The sequence below is a fragment of the Lutjanus erythropterus genome, chromosome 8 (genome assembly GCF_056507025.1).
Source record: "Lutjanus erythropterus isolate fLutEry1 chromosome 8, fLutEry1.hap2, whole genome shotgun sequence".
Lineage (NCBI taxonomy): Eukaryota > Metazoa > Chordata > Actinopteri > Lutjaniformes > Lutjanidae > Lutjanus > Lutjanus erythropterus.
This window is the reverse complement of record NC_139324.1, coordinates 39,235,072-39,252,586: the sequence shown is the minus strand read 5'-3', so window position 1 is coordinate 39,252,586 and position 17,515 is coordinate 39,235,072. Positions and strand designations below refer to the sequence as shown.

At 38.0% G+C, this 17,515-nt stretch overlaps 1 protein-coding gene across 1 annotated transcript; it reads right to left on the bottom strand.

The window, feature by feature from the left end:
* Nucleotides 1-5,448: 5,448 nt before the first annotated feature.
* LOC146323317 (interferon alpha/beta receptor 1-like) lies at nucleotides 5,449-14,148 on the bottom strand. The gene is made up of 6 exons (XM_084725501.1): nucleotides 14,024-14,148; nucleotides 11,767-11,870; nucleotides 9,189-9,327; nucleotides 8,928-9,097; nucleotides 7,416-7,561; nucleotides 5,449-6,264 (listed from the first exon to the last, which is right to left on the bottom strand). The coding sequence occupies exons 2-6, from the start codon at nucleotides 11,804-11,806 to the stop codon at nucleotides 6,025-6,027; spliced, it is 735 nt and encodes a 244-aa protein (XP_084581627.1). The 5' UTR covers nucleotides 11,807-11,870; nucleotides 14,024-14,148; the 3' UTR covers nucleotides 5,449-6,024.
* Nucleotides 14,149-17,515: the final 3,367 nt, after the last annotated feature.

The following is a 17,515-nucleotide window of genomic DNA, read 5'->3' as shown; positions in this document are numbered from 1 at the left end:
ATTGTAAGGAGGAGAAAATACAGATAATTAGAAGATAATAAGAAGTCAGAAAAATAAATAATCAAGTAAAGAACAGTAAATGAAGACTGTGAAGATAACCCCGTTTTTCTTTGCACCTCCTTGCTGGTTGTAATAATTCTCATGATAAATGTGGACTGTCCAGTGAGCAGTGAGTGGTTTTGGACGCAGCAGATGTGTTTCAGATGAGTGTTTCTTTTCATCGGTCTGATTCATATCAGGATCTGTCTCTTGTTGACGGATTAGTCGCTGTCCTTCTGCCTCAGGATGAAGAGTGAGTGTTTTTTTAAATAGTCTCTTTTGTCCTCTTGTACTTTGTCCTTCTTTAGCTCTTGTTTCTACCAGAAAATGTCCTGTAAAGTGAGATGTAAGTATTCGGTATACTTCAGAATTTTTTGGTAGCCATTTTAAGTATTTAAGTATAGAACAAGTGTTGTGAAGCTGTCGGTCAGACCGCTGTGGTAACAGTATTAAAGGACCTGTACTTTACACTCCCTGTTATCACATTACAGATGTGCAAAAGATGTTTTTTTAATGTCATAAGATACACGTGTACCTTAAAGCTTTGACTTGCATGGAGTGAAGATAAGATGGAGAAGCGTGGGGGAGGAGTGGAGTTCAGGGTTACTTCCCATCACGCCGACAAATTTTCAATCAACTGTCTGACTTGTCAAGAGCTTCAAAGAAAAATAAAGAAAATGTTTTATTGGACAATTCTGGACAGTTTGTATCGATCCCAGTCTTCAGTATTGATTTTTTTTTTCTTGCCGAAGCGAGCGAGTGGATCATAAATCTTCCTCAGAGTCAAATTGAGTGACACAATTTTCAGTATTAAATCAAAAATCAATCATGTCTTTTACATTTTTACGTCTTTTATGTCGCCTGTCTTGTTGTGTCTTTCACATTCTTGCCTTGTTATGTCTTTAATGTTATGTCTTTTACACAGCTTTCGTCTGTTGTTAATGGTGTTTTCATCATCTTTTATGTTGTTACATCTTTTACATAGTTTTTGTCTTGTTACGTCTTATGTATTTGTCTTATAATGTCTTTCTGTCGTTACATCTGTTATGTAGCTTTCGTCTTACGTCTTTTTTTTTTTTTTCAGTGTTTTCATCTTGTGTCTACGTCGTTTTCGTATTCTTACGTCTTTTGTCATTTTTTAATTTTGAACCTTTTGTCTTGTTAACATCTGTCATTTTTGATCCCTTACTAATTTTTAATCGTCTGACTTCTCAGGAGCTTCAAACGTGAAAAATGAAAAACATTTTCAGTGTTAAATCAATAATCAGTCAGCATGAACAAAATTAAAATCAGAGCCGGAATCGTCAATCCTCCCAGAAAGTGTTTTTTTTTTTCTCTCCACCCTGACCTACTTGAAGCATCCGGCGTATGTCCGAAGAATAAAAAAAAAATAAAACAAAAACAAAACAACAACAGTTATTTCAAAGACAACACAGTGTAGTTTTCCGATCTTTTTAAAGAAGAATTAGAAAATGTTAATGACAGTTGTTTGTGCATAGAACTGATGGACTGTTGATCTTTATAAATCAGGATCATTTAACCAGAGAGGCATTAATGCTTTAAAAAAGAAAAAAAAAAGTTTAAACTGAAAATTCAAATTGTGAACTAAAAATCAAAAGTCACAGGTCCTCGTTCTTTGAAACATGATATGTTGTGGTGTTGTTCAGTAACTCTGCAACAAACACTATCGACGGATAAACAGCCCGAGGAAAAAAATTAAATTTTTTGGGGGGTGACCTGTCTCTGTAAATACTTGGAGTTATTTCACTCAGTAGGGAACTTTCATAAGGAAAAAGGATATTCGAGCCATAACACCGTTCTCTTAACCTTTAAAGATGTGACACGAATCGCCGTCTTCACATTCAACATTTTTTATTTCGAGTCGGACAAAATGAATCCAATTGATAGACAAATGATTAGAAGTAGTCAGCACATAGAAAGTAAAATAACGTAAAAAAAAACAAAAAAAAAAAGGAAATACAGCTGCTGTACAAGTTGTTTGAGTTCCCACAGAAACGAGTCCAACAACGGGCGTCAGAGGACGGTTGAGTCTGACTGGAGAATAAAGCTGAAGAATGTTTTGATTGTAGGAAGTCGTGCACAGATCAAAGATGTCCGTTTTCAGCAGAGTTGGGTACTAAAACTGGGCAAGAATCTGGTGATACGATACACATCACGATACTGTGAGCAGGGTGATTTATTGATATTGTTTCCATCCAGTTTTAGGAAAACTGTCATAGCAGACAGAAGCATCAGCACACATGCCTTCGCTAAGTGACGTTACACTTGATGGCAGCAGGTGGCTTATCGTTAGCTAGAAGCTACCTAAACATGGCTGAAATGTCTGAAGCTAAACAGGCTGAGTGATGGTTAAAATTGTTATATTTTTTTAGTTAAAAGCATTTAATTTTCAGGCACCAAAATAATTACAGGTCAGTCACATTTTGAAATACAATATTTTTTATTTTCTAAAACTCAAACTTTAAAAAGTTTTCTTTGAGTTGTGCTCAAAACTCAAAAATCTATTGCAGTACGCTGCCTTGAAACTTTGAGTCTCTCTTTCACAGTGTAAAGTGACTCTTACATTCGCCAGCTGTAAAAAATACAAAGCCTATACACTAGATTTTAAAAAAGTTTGAATATTTTGTCAACTGAAATGTGCGTCATAGCGTTCATCTGTGTCTCGGTGCCTTTTCCTTTAAATTTTGGCGATGGTTCATCATCTTTTGTCTCCATGAGCTCCGTATGTCTTCAGAGAAAAGAAAGAACTTAATAGCTGCAGCTCCAGACAGGTTTTTAGATCATAACAGCTCTTTTCATAGTGAAGGTTGCTTTTTTTGTCCAAAAGGATACAAAAAAAAAAAAAAAAAGTATAAATCAAGAGTTGTTTTAGGCACCAGTACTGCTGTAAAATTATCACTCCTACACCACCAAGCCCCAGAAATCTCGGCTATAAAACCAGTACTATGCAGGGCTTTTACTATTTCTGGGCAAATCTGACTGTTTGCAAGCACTGAAACTATGCCAGCTTGAACATCCCACAATGCAATGCAGTAGTGATGAAAATAGAGACAACTGAAAAAACGATGGACTGCGTCTGAGGCAGCTATGGCATAATGTCAAGAACGCTTCAAATCGAGCTAATCTTGATGTGACCCAGTCTCAAGCATTTAGAGTTTATCAGACGCTGTTTCTAGCTTGTTTTGTCACCTCATTAATGCTGTGAGTGTTAAAAGCTGCTGCTCATCTGGTTATTAATGCCGTTTGAAAGCAAAAAAGTGGTGATCAGTATCAAAAAGTGCTAAGACATGGAAGTAGTACGGTAAAGGACGACATAAAAAGATGAAATAGTGTACGTCTCAGCTCCATCGGACCAGTGTCAGGCTGACGCCGCGCTGATTTCAGCTGGTTCTAGCTGTGTCGCTCGGAGGGCAAAGTGAACTTTAGACATCCTGTAAAGTTTCCTGGGAATTATTAAGTATCAGAAAGAGTTTATAGATTAATTTTTAGCTCATAAAAAGATGCAAAAACTTGACCAAGCTCACTCAATTTGGCACAAATATTTTGCTATTAAAAACCTCTTTTCAGCTCCATTTCATCTCCTGCAGTGAAAACTACACGTCGATCGAATTTAAGTTCCTCTTCTCTGCAGTTTTCAGTGAGTCCGGCTGTGGCGAGAAGCAGAGAAGACATTTCATCCTCAGGATTAGTGCGGCTGCCTTCAGTCTCTGTGACGAACTACTGCACTACTACTAAGACATCACAGGTCTCCTCAGTGCAGCAGCTGGTGTTGATTGGAGTCTGATGCTGCGTTATCGGCTCGGGCAGGAGGAACTGAGAAGATTAGAAACACAGATTTTTGTGATTTTCATTCTGGGGACAACTGCTTGAGTGTGTCATCTGTACTTAAAGGGACAGTTCGGCTTATTTGAAGTGTGGTTGTATGTGGTGTTACCTACAGTAGATGAGGTTGACATGCCCCCAGTTTGGAGAAGCAGCAGGAGTACTGGTTTAGGACACCAAGTGATTTACTGCTGTATTTAGAATACTTTGACCAGTTTACCTCGCTATCAGACAGACTTTTTTGACAAGAAACCGCCGTTATATAAGACAAATATCACTCTCTGCAAACCAACCAAACTCCACTGGTGAAATCAGTCATTTTAGCTCACAGAACACAGGAGTTGTTGGTCTGTTGCTGCCTGCATCTGTTAGCTTGTTTGTGTTACTGTGTGACTTTGGTGAATCCAAACTAAGTTTTTAAAAACACCAAAGTCACACAGTAACACAAACAAACTAACAGATGCAGGCAGCAACAGACCAACAACTCCTGTGTTCTGTGAGCTAAAATGACTGATTTCACCAGTGGAGTTTGGTTGGTTTGCAGAGAGTGATATTTGTCTTATATAACGGCGGTTTCCTGTCAGAAAAGTCTGTCTGACAGCGAGGTAAATTGGTGAAAATATTCTAAATATGTGTTAAGCTGATTTTAATTGGATTGTTTTACCTGTCCACAGCAGGACATTGATTAGCTTCCTACACCAGGACTCCCGCTGCTTCTCCAAACTGGAGGCGTGTCGACCTCCATCTACTGCAGGTAAAACACTGACCATGGACAAGAACCTCATACAACCACACACGTTTGTTGATTCATATCACATCATATCATGTCACACAAAGAGTTCCAAAAAAATTAAACACAGCAGCAGATATTCTAAACTCCACTCAAACCTCAGTAGAAGGTTTGAATGACATTTGGTACGGACATTCTGTTAAACATGGTGTTATTTGTATTTGCAGCTTTGTTAAATACTTAATTTTGATTGGTCTGTTACAGATTTCTAAGGTCAATTATTATTTATCATTATTAATTAAGATTCTGGAGGAACAAGAAAATCATTTTTAAATCAATAGAATCATGTTTAAAAATGATTTTGTTTCAGATTATTGATTTTTTTTTTTTTTTTTTTTTTTAAGTAAGTAGTCAGGTCACATGACAGTCGTATAAATGTTGACACGTGTTCCCGATGGTGGCCGTGTGAACCAATCAGGACAGAGACTTTTCAAGGTATTAAGCCAGTGACCTCTGAACTCTTCAGCTTCATAAAATCTTCACAACAATCTGCTGATAAAACCTGAACATCCTGATGCCATGAAACGTTCCTGTCCAACTTTCTGTGTGTGTGTGTGTGTGTGTGTGTGTGTGTGTGTGTGTGTGTACTCACATGATTTGGGATCTCACACGGAGGTCGCATCAACCCTTTGACCTTCTTCCTGTGGTAGATGAGGACGTACGCTATCAGAGGGATGAAAATCACAAGCAGGATGACGACCACCAAAGACACGATGAGGGTGGTTTCGTTTGAGCCTTTCTCTGAGAAATAAAAAAAACACACACAAAACTGTCAAAACAGAGAATTTTGACTTTCTTCCTTAATTTCAGGGCTGCAACTAACAGATTAATCTGTCAATTATTTTATTATTTATTCAGTTAATTAATCCTCATAATTAATCTTGTCACAGGAGAGACGTGACAAAAAAGGCCCAAACGTGCACCTATTTTTCAAGTCTTTCCTGTCACGATTATTTTCATAACAAATTAATCTATTGATCATTTTCTTGATCAATCAATTAGTTGTTTGGTCTTTTAAAATGTCAGAAAATCGGAGTCCAAGATGACGTCCTGAGAAACCAGAAGGAACCAGAAAATATTCACATTTAATAAACTAGAGTCAGAAAATTTCTGTCTTAAAAAATGACTATCAGTTTAATAATCAATTATTCATTGCAACTCTACAATAAAATAAATATAAAAAAACACCTCAGATTTTTTCTTTAATGACTTACATCATTTTTTTATTTGTCACTGTTGAGTAAAATTTCTGCAGCCTTATTAAAAATCTTTTGGATCCATGTGTTTTGAGTGTTTATTTTGTATTTTCTTTAATTTATGACACAATTCCAGTAAACTTTTCCAAACTTTGATCAGTTATAACAGTTTATCTGCTGTTGAGTATCTTCATATTCCTCAAAACTGTTCAAAGAAAAAGGCGCAGGTGGCGAGCAAAGGGTTAATGTCTTACCTGACGTGGGGATGAGGACGCACCGGGGACAGTGGGGCAGACCGACGGGGTCATCGAAGTAAATGTACTGTACCTTCACACAGTAACGCTGTCCCTCCTCCAGATCAGGGATGGTCACCGTGGAGACTTCTTCTTTGAAGTCCTGAAGAGTGACGGAGTTTGGATTAAAACATTTTGCAGAGAGACAGTTTGTCTTCACAAACAGAGGACGTCCTGCAAGAAGACATTTATCAACTGATTTTCCCTTCTTGTTATTCGTGTCTCTTATTATTTCGATTGATCTGTTGATTATTTTCTTGATTGACTGTTTATTAATCGATCAGTGGTTTGGTCTGTAAAATGTTTTCAAAAGCCAAAGTTGATGTCCTCACACGTCTCCTTATGTCCAAAACTCAAAATACCCAACCCATTGATTTCTGGGATTCACCAGTATTTTCTTATTTTTGCTCCTGCTGGAACAATCAGAAACATTTATTGTAAAAATAAGGAAAAAATATTGAATGAGAAGTTTGTAAAACGTTTTGACTGTTATTGTAGAAGAATTACATCTTTTTCCTGCTTCAGTAATTTGCTGCTTTTATTGATTTTTTAAATCATTTTATGATCAATATTTTAGGTGTTTTAGACTCTACTGTAATAAAAAGTTATCAGACAAGTCAATATTATAACCACATTTATTTAAGGTCCACCTCCAGTCAAACCAGAGAAAATGCTAAGAGGAACTTTAGACTGGAGCTGTGAGGTGTATTATAGACCTGTTACTGGACGTGGAGTTGAAATTTCAAAATTAAAAAAAAAAGAAAAATACAAATATTCAGAAAAACTGATGTTATATGCATTAAAACCTAAATTAAGCCTAAATTATTACAAAAAAAATAAATAAACAGACAAAATAATCCCCCACTGATTGAGAAGTTTGTCCAGACTACCACTAGCCGATTAACTCAGAATTGTTGTTGATTAATTTAATAATCAATTAATTACCCCACCTTTAGTCATTCTGTCCACATCACTGATATTTATTTATGAAAAAAATCTCTTTGGGTTAATATTTTGTGAAGGTCATCCCGACAATATTGACACAATAACGAGGAGTTTGGTTAAAAATATTATGATTTCTACTCGTTTTATCATCTCAGCTGCTCCCATTCCTTGCAGTATAAAACGTGTCAATAATTACTGACTGATGTGAAACTTGATTATCGTGGCAGGTTTTTCAGCTCTTGCTCCAAACAGATATCCAAATAGGATTTTTTACCGAACAACTCTGATCAACCTGCGACGGTTTCTCACCTTCAGCGGCGTTCCCTCCTTGCCGTAGTAAACCCTGTGTTTGGCGTGGTCGCCGTACTCCTGAGCCAGGTCGTGTTTCCTGTTCAGATGGACGACCAGAGAGCCGGGCAGCGCGGTCAGTCTGACCTCAGGACTGCACGTGTCACCTGGAGGAGGACAGACACAATCAGGATTCATCTGCAGCGGCGGTTTTAAAAATGACAAGTTATTTTGTGCATAAATGAACGTTCCTGACCATTTTTACACCTTATATTATCCTGACACGTGAAAACATGTTAACACAACATGTTAAATACTTCAGAAATGAGAAATAAAAGTATTTAGGACGTCTCACTGTTTTTACTTCCTCTAAAACAATATAGAACATTTTAGCCGACTTCATGAATGAGACAAAATAAGTGCATTTACTCTGTAAAGAAAAGAGTTGAGAAAACTCAAAATGTCAAGACAACATACTGCCACAGAGTTGAGTTTTGAGCCCAACTCAAACTCTTAATAACCCGATGAAACGGCGAGCGACCTGCCGTGCTGGCGGCCTCAAAACCTTCGTCTTCAGTTTCCTTGATTAAACGGCGGCGCGTGCACCCGTCTGACTGCAGTTTAGATTATAATGTGGTTTATTCCTCACTGTGGAGGTTTGTACAAGAAGCTGTAAACGTGCTCCTTCTGAAGCTTTGGTTCGACCTCTTTGATACAGACACTGAGCAGAAACACTCCGGTTGTTAAAATCAAAAGTGTTACATGACTGTGAGGAGGACAGCCAGTCAGGAAATGACTGATTTCAGTCTCACAACCACACAGCGCTCACTTTCTGTTTACAGTGTCCTCCTATAGTTTGTGTAGGGTTTCAAATCAGAGCTCTGCTGCTTTTTTTAATTATGCAGTGTGATTCTAGGTGTTAACCGACCTCACCAGAGTGTGAACCACGCGGGGTAAAGTGTCAAAAAGGCTGAACAAACCCACGCTGAGCCTTCATCACTTCATTACAATCACAGACTACGTTTACATGCAAACATTACGGGACCATATTCTGCTTGTTGAACCTTAATTTGAAAAAGACAATCGGGGCTGCGTTCACACTCCGTCTCTGTGGTTGTTATTTTGTTTGCCCGTTCACACTGTACTCAAAATGTGGCTACTATCAGATTCCAGTCTGTCTGGACGATATATCGATATTATACTGAATCTTGAACTGAGGCAGATGTGATAGATTTAGCATATCAATACATCGTGAGATGTCATAAATGTCTTTTTCTGGTTTTAAAGTACAGTAAAGTGAAGCCATTCTGATTTTATAATAATCGCAATTTTGACAAAATTTCGATCAAATGCGCAGCCCTAATCGCAACTTCCTGGAGGGACTGATGATGTCACGAGCCACTGGGGTTCTACCAACAAATCTCCGTCCATCTCCCGCAGGCTTTAATAGAACAATAGAACATCATGGGGTTGTGAGATACTAATGATCCCATCCGTTTCCTTGTTTTGTTGTTAGCGTCCTTGGTTTCTTACCATGTTGGCTGCAGGCTTCCACAAAGCTGGAGTTCAGTCCTCGTCTCTCTGCCTGCACACGCAGCCTCACGCAGCCATGCTCGTCCTCAGCCCTGGTTCCCATGACGTTGCATGAATTTGAAAATATGTGGATACAGGCGGGTACATAGACCCACTTGTCCCTGTCAAAGCTGAGGACACGACAGGAGATTTACGTCAGTGAAGGAATTATTTACAGCTTTGACATGAGGAAAGACGTAGATTCAAACCATCAGAGCTCACCGGCTGTATTGAACTGTGTACGTGACATTTCCCTCCTCGGTGGCAGCAGGAGTCCATGTCAGCAGCCATTTGTCAACGTTAATGTCCTGTGGCGGCGGCGGCGGCGGCGGCAGCAGTGATGGCAGCGCCTCAGACAGCACTGAGACAGACGGGAACAGACAAGGACAGACCAGCAGATGAGAAGATGTTTGACACTTTATGCAGGAATACAAACAATTATTTTAATTCAATCTGACTTCTTTGGTTAATTTTTTTTTTCTTTTGAACAACCATCAACGCCACATTTCTTTTCAGGTTTGCACGTCATTTTACAATCAGCGCCAAGTGCAACATCCAAATCACAGAACCAGAACCAAGTCGCAATATTTTGAAAAAAGAAAAACGAGTTGTTCTCCAGATGAAAGAAAACAAGTTTGTTTGGTTCAGTAGTTTTAAACATGAAAATTGTAATGAAAAACTGTTCATTTCCATTAATCGTATCACGATCACAGTTTCAGTCCGAATGATCGCTATTGAAATACAGCTGAAGCTTCTTCATGAGCCGTTAGACACATTTTTTTTAAAAAAAACCTTCTTTGTCCAGATGAGATTAAAACAAAAAGGCATTTTATTAGTTTCATGAAATCAGTCGTTGAGTGTGTTTATCACCAAACTGCCAGATGTTTCTGATAATGTAACTTTATTTTTTTTTAGTTATCTTCAGTGATTCATCCGTTTAAAGGGTTAACATCAGATTTACACTCTGTGATGTCACTGTTTCTTAGGAATATTTCGCAAAAGAAAATGTGTCATTTGGTTATAGGTCATATTTCATAACTCGATAATGACTCCTTCTAAAATCTTAAGTTCCTTTGCTTGTCTTATGTTGCAGCTTACAAACTGAAATCAAAATGTCATTAAAAGAAAAAAAGCTGATCAGTTCATTTTGATGTCAGTCCACCAAAAAACGATTTACACTATGTGTTATCCAACTCATGGTCATTTTGGGTTCTATCTAATATCTAATCTAAATCTAATACAGCTTTACTTGACATCCATACAGAGCTTACAGATCAATGCTGATATTTTTTACTCAAAAACTTCATATTTTATTGAAATGGTCGATTTTATCACAGTGCCTAATATGAATCAATAAATACATGAGATCATGTTTTACTTTAAGTTTAACTCGACTTGACATGAGAGAAATGTTAAATTGTTAATTTTTTAAATGGGGTTTTAACAGCCCTTACCATAGGAATGCATAAGGCCTGTGTGTGTGTGTGTGTGTGTGTGTGTGTGTGTGTGTGTGTGTGTGTGTGTGTGTGTGTGTGTGTGTTTGTGAAACTCCGAATGAGAAGATCAGACATCTCTGTTTCCCGTGAGCTGCCGGTTAGAAGAGATGTTCCTGATAATATAACTTACCAGAAAGAAACAAATACGGACTCTTGATAACAGAGTATTTTATCAGTTTAAAACTGCTGACGTCAGATTTTATACTGATTCAATTTGAGGTATTTATGTTGGGATCTTTGCAAGATTTATATAGCTTACAAACCAAATTAAAAAATGATACAGTTAAGTTTGGTTGTTATACAAGGTGTTGAAAAACTTACAAGTGTACCGCTGATAAAGGGTAAATTTCACTCAAAGGCTTCAAATTTTATTGAAATTAGGTTGTTTGTTGCTTGATAGCTTGACTTTTAAACTTATTTCACCACAATGCCTACTATGAATTAATCATAACATTGTATCATGTTTTACATGACATTCAAATCAACCCGACATTAAAGAAACTTTACTGTATGATATATGAAGTTTGGCTCGGTAGCTCGACAGCCCTTTCTATAATAAAAGAACATTTTCCTTTCCCTGATGAGTCACAACAAAAAAAGACATTTTATCAAAATTATGACGTAAAGATCAAACATCTGAGTTGCCAGTTAGAAGTGATATTTCTGATAATACATCATTATTTTAGTGTAACAGTGTTAATATCAAGTTAAACGGTCAACTTTTGATTTACACACAACACAAACAGTGTTGTTACTGCTTAAACTAGAATGTTTTCCAACACAATATGTGTAATTAAAACTGATAATAATAACAATAATAATAATACTTTCAAAATCTAATATAAAGCTTGCAAACTGAAATCAAAATGAGATTTTAAAGTTTTACTCAAAGACTTCATGTTTTATTGAAATTAAGTCTTGTTTGATGGATTCACTTTAAGCCGATTTTATCACAATGAGGAGGAATTAACTATAACATTAGATCAAGTTTGATGTGACGTTCAACTCAACCCGACATGAAAGAAACTTTAAAGTGGAAGTTTTTTGAAAGCAGTTTGGTTTCAGAGCTTAACAGCTATTTCCATAATAAAAATGAACTGTTGTTGATTTGGACCGACCGACATACATACACGCACACACGCGCGCACACACACACACGCGCGCGCACACACACACACACACACACACACACACACACACACAGGCCCACGCAAAAGATGTTGCTTCACAACTAGCAGAGACCGCTACAGGTTAGCCATGCTAGCTAAAACGAAAGTCCAGCTGTTATAACGCATCATAATTACCTGGGAGGATGAAAACACTGAACAGTAGGACGAGAAACATCGTGACGGCGTCATTTCTCGAAGTGCAGATCGAACAGATTTGTCTCCATTGTAGCAGCTTCTGTCTGTCGGAGAACGAAATGTAACTTCCTCAATTTGGGAAATGATGGGAAATTACGTTACTATTCACGCCCCTTAAAGGCAACAGAGCCTCCGTAACATGTACTGTAATAATAATGATGATAACAACAATTATAATAATAATGCTGATAATAATAATAATAATAATAATAATAATAATAATAATAATAAGAAGAAGAAGAAGAAGAAGAAGAAGAAGAAAATATACAGAAAATAGGGAAATTTATATACAAAAATATTCTTTTTCCATATTTTATTATTCTTTTTATTTATTTCTCTATATTTCCATGTTTTTGCAATTTAATTGTTCATTTTATTATTCTCATTATTATTGTTGTTGTTGTTGTTTACAAATTCTCTCAGCACTTGTGGAATGTAAATTTACTCAGGTACTGTGCTCAGGTACAAAATTGAGGTCATTTCATTTTACTTAAGAATAAGTATATGGTTATAATCTAAACATGTTTGGACAGATTTTTCAACTGGTAAGATTGTGACGAGTAAAAATAAATGTAAATATTTTCTGGTTTCTTTCGTCCTCTCTGACAGTAAACTGAATATTTTGGGTTGTGGACAAAACAAGACATTTGAGGACGTCATCTTGGACTTTAGGAGACAGTGATCAACATTTTCTGACATTTCAAAGGCACAAATTGATTAACTGAGAAAATAATCAACAGATTAATTAACAATGATAATAACTGTTAGTTAGAGCCCTACATGAAGCTATAGACGTTTTTAACTGGTTGTGAAACGGTGTCAGCCAGAAAATTGGCCATTTCCATAAAGTAATTCATAATGTCTGTCATGAGGTTGGATTCTTCATTAAATTAGCATGTTAGCCAGTTTTTAAAAAAGTAAGAGGAGATTTATATGTATGTTATTTTAATTTTGACCTGATATTTTGTGGTTATTACAGTGGAAACACAACCACTTTTGTCCACAGGGGCTCCAAAATCAACACAATATCAAATTCATTATTAGTAGCTTCAACTTTAACTTCTGACCAGAGTCAAAGGAGGCGGGGCCATGTGTGTCAACTCGCTGTCAGAGAATAAATAAATTCACATTTTTGACAACATCAGTCAGACATCAAGGTAAAATAAATATTCTCTCTTTCTCTCTCTGGATCTAGGAGTTGAGGGGATCTGGGGCTAAAGCCCAGAGACTATGACCAATTTTTTTTATTTATTTATTTAATTTATTAATTTATTTAATTATATATTTATTTTTTGCTTCCACATTCAGCAAAATAACATTTTATTTTTGCTTCAGTGCCCATGAAAATGTTTTTGCACCTCTATTGAAATGTCTTAAGAACTTAAAGTGGACAGAAGACACTGGAGAAAACATACTGGTGCATATAAATTCACACCTGTTGGTGATGCAAACTAAGTACATTTACATCAAGTTGTTCCATTTTATCCAACTGTGCTCCTACGCTACAATCACAGAGGCAAATACTGATTATAGACTCTTATAGACCATGATGCATTGCTGTAGATTAAACTAGCCAACAGTGGCCCTGTAAAGTATAATAGTTCAAATGAGCTCAACCTTAAACATCTACAGCAGTAAACAGCAGAACATTTATGCAGTAAATTAATCCAGAAACATCAGACATAATAACACTGACAGGGAACATTTTACTGCAACATGAATACTTTTACTTTCAGTAAGATTTAGTGAATGCAGGATTTTTACTTGTAGTAAAGTATCTTTACAGTCTGATATCAGTACTTTAGCTCAATAAAGGATCTGAATACTTTTTGCTCTCCTGGTCTCAGACACAGACAGACAGACAGACAGACAGGCAGGCAGGCAGACAGACAGACAGACAGGCAGACAGACAGGCAGGCAGACAGACAGACAGGCAGACAGACAGACAGACAGGCAGACAGACAGGCAGGCAGGCAGGCAGGCAGGCAGACAGACAGACAGGCAGACAGACAGACAGGCAGACAGGCAGGCAGGCAGGCAGGCAGGCAGGCAGACAGACAGACAGGCAGACAGACAGGCAGACAGACAGACAGGCAGACAGACAGACAGGCAGGCAGGCAGGCAGACAGACAGACAGACAAACAGAGGGTCCGTTAGTAATGATATCAAACCTGGAGATAAAGAGGCACAAATTTACCTGATCACTGTTCACTCCGCTCACTCCGTTCACTCTCGGGATGTTATTTCCGCTTTACTTCCGCTTCTTCCTCTCGTCTAAGACGACACACTGACACGTGCTTTGTCACGAGGGGGAGGCGGAGCCATTGCGTACGTCGCGGGGCCCTACGCATCTGGCGTAGTGTGCGAATAGGACAGACCTCTGTGTTCCATTAAGTGTTACACCTGCAGTTTCACCTGAAATATCACCTGTCTGTGGGTCACAGGCTGATGATGTCCAGCTTTCTGTGGTTAGATGTCCACTCTCGATGACAAGCGCGAATGAGAATCCAACACTTCTTCTTCAGGTCAAGCTACGGAGGCTGCGTCCCCGTTGGCGGCGTATTGCTGCCTCTCTGTTAGACTCCAATACTGCGACAGACTGAGACAGAGAGACCAGTACAATGTCATTTTCAAAACCTAGAAGATCCAGGGCTTGACCCGCAGCAGACACCCCCTAAATCCACCTCTGCCAAACAGGCAGAATTGGAATTACAGTAGCCACACACCAGAATTACACTAGCCACACAGTGGCATTACACTAGCCACACACTGGCATTACACTAACCACACACCAGAATTACACTAGCCACACACTGGCATTACACTAGCCACACACTGGCATTACACTAACCACACGCCAGAATTACACTAACCACACACTGGCATTACACTAGCCACATGGCAGAATAACACTAGTCACACAGTGGCATTACACCAGCCACACACTGGCATTACACTAGCCACATGTCAGAATTACACTAGCCTCACAGTGGCATTTCACTAACCACAAGTCAGAATTACACTAGCCACACACTGGCATTACACTAGCCACATGGCAGAATTACACTAACCACACACTGGCATTACACTAGCCACATGGCAGAATTACACTAGCCATACACTAGCATTACATTAGTCACACGTGGACATTACAATAGACAAATCTCCGATGGTTGCATCTGACAGTTATTTATTTTATTTTTTTTATGTCCTCAGTGCTCATCTTAGTTGGCCAAATTTTTATTTTACCTTACTGATTTTCTTTTCTTTGCAGCAGTGTTCAGAGAAGTCTGCCTGCTGTGTGTGTCTGCCAGGATACAGAGAACTATGCAGGGATGTGACTGATTGTGCTGCTTCACTGTGTTTTCTTGCACTGTGTGACCTGAAATAATGAACTAATCCATTCAGGAAAAAAGCAACACCACAGAACACTCACAAAAAAAAAGAACTGTGATGACTTCAGTCTGTCAGCAGAGGGCGACAATTATCCACAAGAGAGTTCAGCTCAGATTAACCGTCCAATAACTGTGGTGTTTTTTAACCATTTATCAAATTTAACCATTTTAAAGTTGATGTCTGGGTTCTTAACTCACTCATCTGATCTTTATAATATGTACAATATGGACACTGTCAGTCATGTCACAAGGGGACAAATGTCCTCTGCAGTCACACAGGCTTTATTTTATTGGATCAAATGTAAATTAGATCACTACAGTGTCACTCAGCAGAGTTATGGTAGATTATAGCAGCTGTGAGAAAACTGACAGGATTTTGTAAAAACATCAAAATGTCATTTCATTAACCCCAGGCCTAAAAAATACAGGTAATAGAGTACAGTGAGCAGGTCATTACTGTGAAATAAACCTTCAGGATGATTGAAGACCCGTCTGCTTCATTCATTCATTCATTTTCTGTAACCGCTTATTCTGTGAGGGTCGCGGGCTGCTGGAGTCTATCCCAGCTGACATTGGGCGAGAGGCGGGGTTCAACCCTGGACAGGTCGCCAGTTCATCGCAGGGCTGACACATAGACAGACAACCCGTCTGCTTCATGTTGTGGTTTATTTCACAATAAAAAGCTGCTCACTGAACATTATCAACAACATGTTTATGACACCACAGGTTCAGATAGGGACAGTCCAGGTGTGTCTCATCAATAAAGATATTTCATAGGTCATTACAGCAGCATTTGCATTTTAAATTTACCTTGCAGATTCACCAGCACAACACTTCTTGTTAGATGCTCATAAACATGTTTAAAAAACCAAATGAGACACCAGACAGAGGCTGGACTCTGAGCTGCTGGATCACACATAAAAATGTCTTTCTTCATTATTCGTTATTTTGTTGTGTTGTTATATTATTGTTGTTGTTTATTGCTTTGTTTTTTAGTATCATGACGTCTCTCTTAGTTCCCTTTTATCTGTTTGAATATTCAGTTTCATCATTATTATTATTATCATTATTGGATTATTAGCAGTAAATATGTTTAAACGAATAAAGCAGAATAGAAGCTTCAGAATGTGAGAGAGCTGATTGGCTGTTTGACTTCAGTTATTCAGGATAAAACCTGAAGTTTAAAGGTCACATTTAACAAAACAGATACAACATTCAGCTGACTTTTCCACTTTCCCATCATGCATTTAGACCATTGCCTCACCTCCTCCCTCCAGTGGAAAAAAACCCCACCTACCAGTCCACCCAGTTTGAAATTTCCACTCATGCCCTGCAGGAGTTCTGCCAGGCGTTCTGCTTTTCATTTCACTTTCAGAATAACACACAGGAAATGCCCACATGTACAGACCAGTTCAGACCAGTACAGTGAGCCGCCATGCCCGCTGCTCGTCCTGAAGAGACTGTAAAACACAATAAATGATTGGACACAGTTTGTCCTCAGCTGTGTGGACACACGTCTCACTGCAGACAAAGTGTATATAAGACTCTTCAGTACTGAGTGTGTCAGCAACTGTGGGCATACATTTTAGATTTATGTTCAAATTTGTCATGATGCTTGATGAACACACACACACACACACACACACACACAGGCCCATGCAACACACGGTGTTATTAAACATCTAAATAAAATTCATTAAACATCTTAGGGGCCCAAAAAACTTTTTGGTTCATGTCCCACAACTGTGGTCTCAATGCTGAGATGCATAAAATGAGTTTAAGGTCCAGTGTGTAAGATTTATTGGCATAAATATAATATAATGTTCATCAACATGTTTTCATTACCTTAGAATGAAACTCTTTATCTCTACAGTGGGAGTGGATCCTCTTCCACGGAGGCGGCCATCTTGCTAAATACAAGAATAACCACCAAGGTTATTTATGGTTATGGTAAAATGAACCCGTTTGTTAAGATATTTATCATTATTATTTTTTAAGATAATGGTTACCCTTTTGAGAACTTTTTTTTTAAAACTTTTTATCTACCTAGTAAACAATATAACTGTAGCTAGTAAACAAAGTAATTTTTCTTTCACTTTTTTTTTTTAGCTAGCGAGCAAACATTACAACTGTTCTTTTATTTCAACTAATCAATTTAATTAATTTTTACTCTTCTGGCAGCTGCAGTGTCTCCTTCAACACTGGACCAGTTTAAAAACCTGTTGTCCCCATTAATCACTTTTAAACAAAAAACACAGCAAAATAAGGGCTGAAAATCACCTTGAATAAAACCA

Excerpts from the sequence above, each read along its gene's own strand:
- LOC146323317 (XM_084725501.1), bottom strand. The coding sequence starts at position 11,806 with ATGTTTCTCGTCCTACTGTTCAGTGTTTTCATCCTCCCAG. Across the intron at positions 9,098-9,188 it reads TACACAGTTCAATACAGCCG|CTTTGACAGGGACAAGTGGG; the intron begins GTGAGCTCTGAT and ends TCGTGTCCTCAG. Across the intron at positions 6,265-7,415 it reads AGGAGGGAACGCCGCTGAAG|GACTTCAAAGAAGAAGTCTC; the intron begins GTGAGAAACCGT and ends GTCACTCTTCAG.